The following is an 8,949-nucleotide window of genomic DNA, read 5'->3' on the forward strand; positions in this document are numbered from 1 at the left end:
TAGAAGTTAAGTTCAGATCTTCTCTGTATGAATTTGAGCTAACTGGAGTGTTTGCTTGCACATCTTGTTCTGAACCTGTATTGGATAGACAGCCTAAACATGAGTCTTGTACTGAACTTTGGTCCGAAGGAGAATTTGGCTTTATGTCTTCTGATTGCAGGTCCCCTGGGTTTTGGCCTGTCCATTTCATGTCTCCTGGTTTGATGTCTCTTGCTCGCATATCTTCTTTTTGTATAGTTCTGGATTGAAAGTCCTCATCTTGACTGTCTTGAGATAGATCATCTTGTAATTGACAGTCGAGGTTATATGGGGCTGAGGTATGCTGGTTTTGGACTCCTTGGTACAGAGCTCTCTGTTTGACGGCTTCTTTCTCTAATAGATCTTGGGTTAGCCAATTTAGGGAGTGCTGCATTTCAAATTGCCATTCCTGTGTTTTCCAATCTTTGTTTCTCCAGCCTTGAGTTCTCCAGTCTTGGAAGTTTTGGCCAAAAGATCGCCAGTCTTGGGTTGTGGAGTCTGGAGATTGCTCTTGGGGGAATTGCCAGAATTGGTAGTCCTGGACTCGGGATGCCCAATCCAGGCATAACTGCTTTGGAGTTTTCTCCACTTGAGCTTGTTGTCCTTCAGCCTGACGGTTCTGGGATTGTTCCTTGGTGGATTTCTCCTCTTGGGCCCGCGCATCTTCAGTGTGCTGATCTTGGGTTTGTTGCTTCGGGGGCTGCTCCTTGTCGGTCTGCCCATCTTCATTTAGTTCATCTTTGGGTTGTCCCTTTGGGGACTGCTCCCCTTTGTCCTGCCGATCTTCATCTTGCTGATCTGGAAGATGCTCCATGGTTTGACCCTGTTGGACTTGCTTATCGATGGAGTGTCTTTTTGAGGATAGCCAGTTTTTGATTCGCTGGCCTAGAGCTCTCCGCCTTGGAGATTGCCGGCCTTTGCTTTGCAGGTCTAAGGAATGCCTCCTTCGAAATTGCCAGCTTTTTCTTTGAAGGTCCAAGGAATGTTGTTTTGAGAATTTCTTGCCGTGGAGTCCTGCATCAAATTTCCAGTCTTTGGTCCCTTCAGTGACTTCTGATTGAATGTCTTGATACGCTACTTGTAAAAATTGTTGGTTTCCAGGTTGAATGTTTTGCGGTTGAAGACCCGGAGATTGCTGAAGTAGGTGTATGTTAGGGAGCTGCACAACACGGGATGTTGGGGCTACTGATAGCAAGGCTTGTGCTGATGGGGATTGGGAAAGCATGTCTTGGGATGGCGTGTCTTTGGGTGGTATGTCATGTGAGGGCAGGTCTTCAACTGTCAGGTTATAAGACCGTGTGGCATGAGATGGAGGCTTAGCTAGCATGGGTTTTACCCAGTGGGCTTGCACTAGTGCAGCTTGAGATGGTGGAGCTTGGGATGGCAAATCTTCAAGAGTTAGATCTGGAAGTTTTAGTATGGAGAGGGATGGGTGAACTTGGAGTGACAAAGGTTGGTCCTGCAACAACTGAGTTTGCTTTTTGGGACGTTGTAACACCGCAATTTGTAGGTCTTTGTCTTTTATTTGTTCAAATTTAGAGTCTTGCTGAATGTGCATCAAATTTTCTGAGGACCTTTTACTTACTGTGGGAGGCAAAGGTTTCAGCTCAGTTTCTTCCTCTAAAAATTTGAAAGGTGGAGGGATACTTTGCTGTTGTCCATCTGTCACAGGTGCAGAAAGTGTGCAGTCACTATCCTTATTTTCATTAGATGGTTTTTGACTTGGGTTGGGAAGCTGAAGGACTCAGAGAGACTCTTAACTTGAAGAAAGCATAGCCTCCAAAGAAAACAACTTGTGTGTTTGTTGTATTCTCATTTGAAGGCTCCTCTTGAAGTTCACATTGTAACTTAGCATTTTCTTCTGGGGCAGGTTGTTCCTTATTTTGAGTAACATCCGAAGGCAAGAAGAACACAACTGTAAAACCAAGGGGGCAGGGTCATTAATATTACAGGATAATCTGTGGTATTATTTTCTTTTTCTTTTACAAATTACTTTTCATCGTTGACTTAAGAAAATAGACAAGACATAATATCTCAATGAGAAGTCAGAAAACAAATACCAGTCTGGCTTTTACCATCAACTCATCAGGTATTATCTTGGAAAAGTCATCACCTCTCATTTTTTGTCAAGTATTGAACAGAAGAATTTGTTTAATATTGTCTCAAATATTTCTCCCATACTTAATATGATAAAACTTCTGAGACATTTAAAATCATCCAGTCAATATTCATATATATTCATTTTTAATCTACAATGATTTATTGATCACTTAGATGAACTAAATGCTAGGGATCAAAGATAATTAGATGTAGGTTTTGCCCTTCAGATGCTCACAATTATAAGTAAATGAACATATAAGTAGATAACAATAATACAATTCAGCAAATGCTATTGTAGTAATAGGTACTAAGTACTTTATGGGAACTTAGAAGATGACTGAATTCCAAGAGAGCCAGACAGTGCTTCACAGAAGAAATAGTATTTATGTCTTGACAAGTGAGTAGGAATTACTCAGGAATAGAAAATAAGATGAAATAAGGCAAGGTCAGAATCCGGTAGAAGAAAAAATGGGCACAAGAACACAAGACTGTGATACAGCATGGTGTGATGCTAGATGTGAGCAGTTAAACAATGCTAGATGACATGCTAGGCTAGGAAATTTGGACTTTACAAATGGGAGATCTATTGGAGTTTTTTTTTTAAATCAACTGATTTATTATTATATCACTAATGCATACTTGGCACAGGGTATACACTCAATACATGAAAGAACAATATTTCAAGATCTGCCAGTTGGTGGTGTCAGATGTGCTGTTTGGAAATAGTTGGTTTAGTGTTAGAAACACAGTGATCTTGAGGCTGCTGTTTTTACACGGGGAAATGTTAAACATTAATTATTCTTTTGAATCAGCAATATATGGGTGGTAAAAATGCAATGCATGTTTTAAAGCGTGTATATTTAAAAGCAAGTCTCTCTTCTTTCTTTATCTCCTAGTTTCTCTTCTTAGAGCATTGAGATCATTGCTTTAAGATTCTTTTTTTTTTTTTGAGTTGGAGTCCCACTCCATTTCCCAGGCTGGAGTAAAGGGACACGCTCATGGCCACTCCAGCGTCGACCTGCTGGGCTCCGGCGATCCTTCCGCCTCGGCCTTCCAAATAGCTGGAACTACAGGCGTGTGCTACCATGCCCAGCTAATTATTTGTCTTTTTTCTTTTTGCTGTAGAGATGAGGTCTCACCAAGTTGCCTGGGCTGGTCTCAAACCCATGGGCTCAGGCAATCTACTCACCTCGGCCTCCCAAAGTGCTGGGATTACAGGCTGAGCCACCGAGCCTGGCCTTAAGATTCTTGTGTAGCATTCCAGAAATTGTTTTAAGTGCATGCAAACATACTTGTAGACATCCTTTTTTAACCCAAATGGTGGTATACTGTTTTTATTGAATAATATAGCTTGTAGAACTTTGTACATTAGTAGCACTACAAACGCTTCACTCTTATAACAAGATCTCTGATATTCTGTTGTATGGATTTCCCATTATTTATATAGACTGGCCAGTATCAAAGCTGTTTCCAACATATTGTTAGTTCAAACAATTGCTGCAAAGAATATTCTTGTACTATTGACTTGAAGAACAAAGAGGAAGAAAAAAAATCTATGTATTTTACCTTTTAGGTTTAAAAATTTTTTTTAACTGTTAACTAATTTGTAAATATTGGAGTTTTTTAAACAGCTAAGTGACAGTATCTGCTGCAGCTGTTAGTCAATGCTTCTCATTCTTTCTCACGTTGTTATTATTATTTTTAGGGAATTGTTATTACAGCCCAACCTGCTGATTTTTAGCAGCATGTATGCTTTGTGAGGTCAGAATAGACTAGTTGTTCTATTTAAGCTGAGTGATTGGAGCTCAGTAATTACAAGAGTTATGCTCACCTAGTTAGTTAATGGCAGGCCTAGTTGAGAATCCATACATTCTCCTACATTATACATTATAATTCCCCACCCTTCTAATTAGTTTTCCACACCTGTATTTCATTCCTATTGATGGATCATTTATGCGAGAACAAATGGTACTTCTGGGAGATTTCTATATTTTTACTCATTCCCAAACTTTTGTTTCATTTGACTTTTAATGTATTCTTTCATTAAAAGAGAGATACGGAAGGATGGGTTATAGATTCTCTATTTATTCAAGCTCTTAGGTGCTATGCTTTAAAATTTCCTCATCCTTAATGATAAATAAGTGATTACCAGATGCTAGACAAGGTTCCAAAGTCATCTCAAGTAAATATTATAACATCCCTATGAAGTTATCATTGTTTTACAACTGAGGGAACTGAGGTCCAGAGATGTTAAGTAACCAGACCAGTGTCATGGAGCTGTTAGGATTTATACATTGCAGTCGAATCCTAGGTCCTGTGTTTTCCTCTCTAATCTAAGCTTCCTTGTAATAATCACTTCAGAGACTCATTGTTTCAGGTGTCTATGACTGAATACCATATGAAATAATGCTATTTTCTAATAGCCCTTTTGAAACGAATTTATATTTTGGAAAGTATTCAGAATTTTTTCCTCAATGTGAAGAGTAGATGATGATAAATGTATGGTTTTATCTGTCGCTTGGGGGCAATAAAAGCATTACATTAATGTCTTTTATTAGCTATATCCTTTTTATATCACCCAAGGTTTTTTTTCCTTTTTCTTTTTTTTTTTTTTTCAGAGTTCTTTCTTTTTTACTTTTATTCTAGATTCAGGGGGGTACACGGGCATATCCGTTACATGCTTTTAAGTGCAGTAATTGGCACAGAGAAATTTATCTGTAAATATAAAGAGTTCTCTTTCCTCTTCTTGAGATTAGGGTGCATATTATATTATGTTTTCATCCCCTGGTGTACTTCGCACATTACCATGCCATGGTAGCTTAAAAAGCTCTACTCACTGAATTCAATTGAATAGTTACTTCGTGTGAATAATTTGTTTTAATATTGCTCCTAAAGGGCTTCCTTCAGAGTTTTATAATATATAATATGTAAATAATACAATAAAGATGTGAGCATGAGATGAAAAATTACATGTTTTTTTAAGAAGTATGTAAAACAGGGTAGATTTACAGGTAACATCATATTTAAGGGTGAAATATTGGACTTTTTCACCCTAAGATCAGGAACAGGGGTAAGCACTTATTTTAAACATTGTACTGGAGACTCTACACAGTATAATAAGGCAGTAAAAATACAGCATGAAGTTTGAAAGTAAAAATATTTTTATTAATAGATAAAATGGTTGTCTACCTAGACAATGCTAGGAATTCTTTTTTTTTTTTTTTTTTTTTTGAGTTGGAGTCTCACTCGGTCGCCCAGACTAGAGTGCAGTGGCCGCTTCCAGCCACCGCAGCCTCGACCTGCTGGGCTCCGGCGATCCTTCCGCCTCAGCCTTCCCAGTAGCCCGAATTACAGGCATACGCTACTACGCCCAGCTGATTTTTTGATATATTGTAGAGATGAGGTCTTGCTGCCCAGGCGGGTCTCGAACCCACGGGCTCAGGCAATCCACTTACCTCAGCATCCCAAAGGCGCGGGATCACAGGCTGAGCCACTGAGCCCGGCTGGAATTCCATTTTTTTAAAGCTACACACACTAATCAGTAAATTTAGAAGATCATAGTATACCAGTATATAAAAGCAAATTTCATTTCTTTATGTAGGAATGGACATTTGGAAAACAAAATTTTAAAATACCATGTACAATATCAAGTAAAAATTAAATAATTAGGGGTGCATTTAACAAAATATGTATAAGACTTTATATGTGCAAAATTTGTAAAATATTGCCAAGAGAAATGAAAAATAAGAAATGAATACATATTCCATGGACATGGACAGAAGACTACATATTACTAAGAAGTATACTGGTCCTAAGTAATATATAGGTTCAGTACAATTTCAACCAAAATCCCAGCAAGATTTTTGTAGGAATTTATAAACTAATTCTAAAACTTATATGGAGATTCATATAACCGCAAACAGACAAAACTAAAGTGGGAAAATTTATACCACCTGATTTCAATAATTACTCTAGCATGACCTCAGGGAAGGCAGAGGAGGAATCCCCAGAATCCTTCTCTTCACCTGGACAATACTTGTAGTGGCAGAAACTGTCTGAAGTAACTATTTTTGCAAATCTGGAGTCTAACTGAATACTTAGAGTTTCCAGGGAAGAACTTGACTGATAACTTGAGTATCAATGAGCATCAGCTTTAAGTACGATAGTGATTACCTCTCTCCCAACCTCAGCCCTGTGGCAAGCAGGTGGTCCCGTGTTCCTGGTGTGGCTTACTAGAGCCAGAGTGAGCTATAAGGACCTTGTCCTTCATCTATCATGGCTATGTGTTCTGTTTGTCCATTGCTACTTCTGATCACTGAAATAGAGGCACAGAGATTGGATGCCATTGTTACAACCCCTTCTGGTTAAACGAACTTCCAGGGAAAGCGATCCCAGTTTTCAAAGTTATTTGAAGACAAATACATATACGAGTGAATGTAAAAAGTCATTACCAATATCCAGGGAAAGATGTAGGCTCAGAGAAGACCTAGAAGAATTAAACTTTCACCTCAGGCTGATCCTTGGCACAGATAACTCTACAACAAACAATCAAAATGCCAGCAAACATCGAGGAAGGGAGACAATATTATTTCTAAAGCTAACACTGTGTATGATTCCAGTGTCCTATTTTCAACATCGACAACAAAATATTTACAAGATATACAAAGAAATGGGAAAGTGCAGGTCATCCAATGGAACAAAACAAACTGACAGAAATCATACATGAGGAATCCCAGACTTTAAACTTATTAGACAAAGACTTTTAAAAAACGGTATTAAAAGAGCAAAAAGAAGTCATGGACAAATATATAAAAATAATGTATGAGCAAAATGAGAATATCAAGGAAGAAACAAGATTTATAAAAAGGAACCAAAAAGAAGTTCTGGAGCTGAAAACTGTAATTCAGAATCAGATTTGAGCAGGCAGAAGAATCAGCAAACCTGAAGGTAGGATAATTGAAATTTTTGAGTCTGAGACACAGAAAGAAAAAAGAATGAGGAAAAGTGAAGAGACTCCAAGGCATCTGTGGGACACCATTAAGCAGACCAACATATGCATCATAGGAATTCAATAAGAAAGAAAAGGGGCAGAAATAATATTTGAAGAAATAAGGATTAAGGTGCCCCAGATTTGATTAAATACATGAATCAACAAATCCAAGAAGTTTAATAAAGTTCAAGTAGAACAAATTCAGAGTGACCCACACCAAGACACATCATAGTCAAATTGTTTTTTTTAAAAAAGAGAGATTCTTATAAGTAGTAAGAGAGCAGTGACTCATAACATATAAGGGATCCTTAATAAGATTATTAGCCAGTTTCTCATCAGAAACCTCAGAGACCAGGAGACAATAAGGGTGATGTATTCAAAAGGCTAAAAGAAAAAAAGTCTATGGCAATACTGTCCTTTAAAAATGAGGGAGACTCTAAGTGTGGTGGTGCACATCTGTAGTGCCAGCCACTCAGGAGGCTGAAGCAGGAGGATTGCTTGAGCCCAGGAGTTTGAGACTGGCATGGATAACATAGCAAGACCTTGTCTCAGAAAAAAAAAGCGACAGAGAGAAAGAGAGAGAGAGACAGAGAGGAACTCAGATGTTCCAAGATAAACCAAAGCTGAGGAAGTTCATGAAGTTCATTACCACTAAAACTGCCCTGTAAGAAATTCTAAAGTGACTCTGAGAAGAAAGAAACTAGGCAGTAACTTGAAGCCATATGAAGAAACAAAGATCTTCAGTAAATGTAAATACATGAGCAATTATAAAAGTTAGTATTACGATAATTTTAGTTTGTAACTCAATTTTTTATTTTTTACATATTGTAAAAGACAACTGTATAAGAACAATCATTAATCTACGCACGGGGTAAACATGCTTAGAGATAAGATTTGTGACATCAATCACAAAAATGGGGAGAAGGTGTATAGGAACATAGTTGTTGTATGCTATTGTAATTAAGTTGGTGTAAGTTCAAATTTTATTATTATAGTTTTAGGATGTTAAATGTTTTCCCAATAATAACTACAAAGAGTGTATTAGAAAATATGTACTAAAGGAAATGAAAAGGTAATCAAAATGTTTTACTCCAAGAAATCAACTAAACACAAAACAAGGTAGCAGTGAAAGAAATGAGGAACAAAAAAGTTATCAGGCATGTGGAAAAACTAGCAAAATGGTGGGAGTAAATTCCTTCTTCTTAATATTTACATGTAAAGGGATTAAATTCTTCAATCAAAAGACAAATCGAGTGAACAAATTAAGAGGAAAACATGATCCAACTCTATCCTGTGTAAAAGAGACGCACTTTGAGCCGGGCTCGGTGGCTCAGCCTGTAATCCCGTGCCTTTGGGAGGCTGAGGTGAGTGGATTGCCTGAGCCCGCGGGTTCGAGACCCGCCTGGGCAGGCGAGACCTCATCTCTACAATAAATCAAAATATCAGCCGGGCGTGGTAGCGCATGCCTGTAATTCCGGCTACTCGGAAGGCTGAGGCGGAAGGATCGCCGGAGCCCAGCAGGTCGAGGCTGCAGTGGCCGGGAGCGGCCACTGCACTCCAGTCTGGGCGACGGAGTGAGACTCCAACTCAAAAAAAAAAAAAAAAAGAGACTCACTTTAGATTCAAAGATACAAATAGCCTGAAAGTGAAATGATGGAAAAAATTATTCCATACAAATGCAACTAAAAGAGAGCTAGAAGTTCATTCTAATATCAGAAAAGGTTAAATCAAAAAAGGTTATGAGCGCCGGGCTCGGTAGCTTAGCTTGTAATCCTGTGCCTTTTGGAGGCTGAGGTGAGTGGATTGCCTGAGCCCGCGGGTTCGAGACCTGCCTGGGCAGG

At 38.5% G+C, this 8,949-nt stretch overlaps 1 protein-coding gene across 1 annotated transcript; it reads right to left on the reverse strand.

Moving 5' to 3' along the window:
- Positions 1-396: 396 nt before the first annotated feature.
- On the reverse strand, positions 397-1,933 carry MS4A14 (membrane spanning 4-domains A14; the record flags this gene model as incomplete). Its single annotated transcript, XM_008071804.2, is given in 3 exon segments — positions 397-534; positions 536-1,709; positions 1,741-1,933. Coding segments are annotated over 3 exon segments (1,505 nt in total), but the record flags the coding sequence as incomplete, so codon positions are not given.
- Positions 1,934-8,949: the final 7,016 nt, after the last annotated feature.

The sequence above is a fragment of the Carlito syrichta genome, unplaced genomic scaffold, assembly GCF_000164805.1.
Source record: "Carlito syrichta isolate Samal-C Ts95f unplaced genomic scaffold, Tarsius_syrichta-2.0.1 Scaffold314726, whole genome shotgun sequence".
Taxonomy (NCBI): Eukaryota; Metazoa; Chordata; class Mammalia; order Primates; family Tarsiidae; genus Carlito; species Carlito syrichta.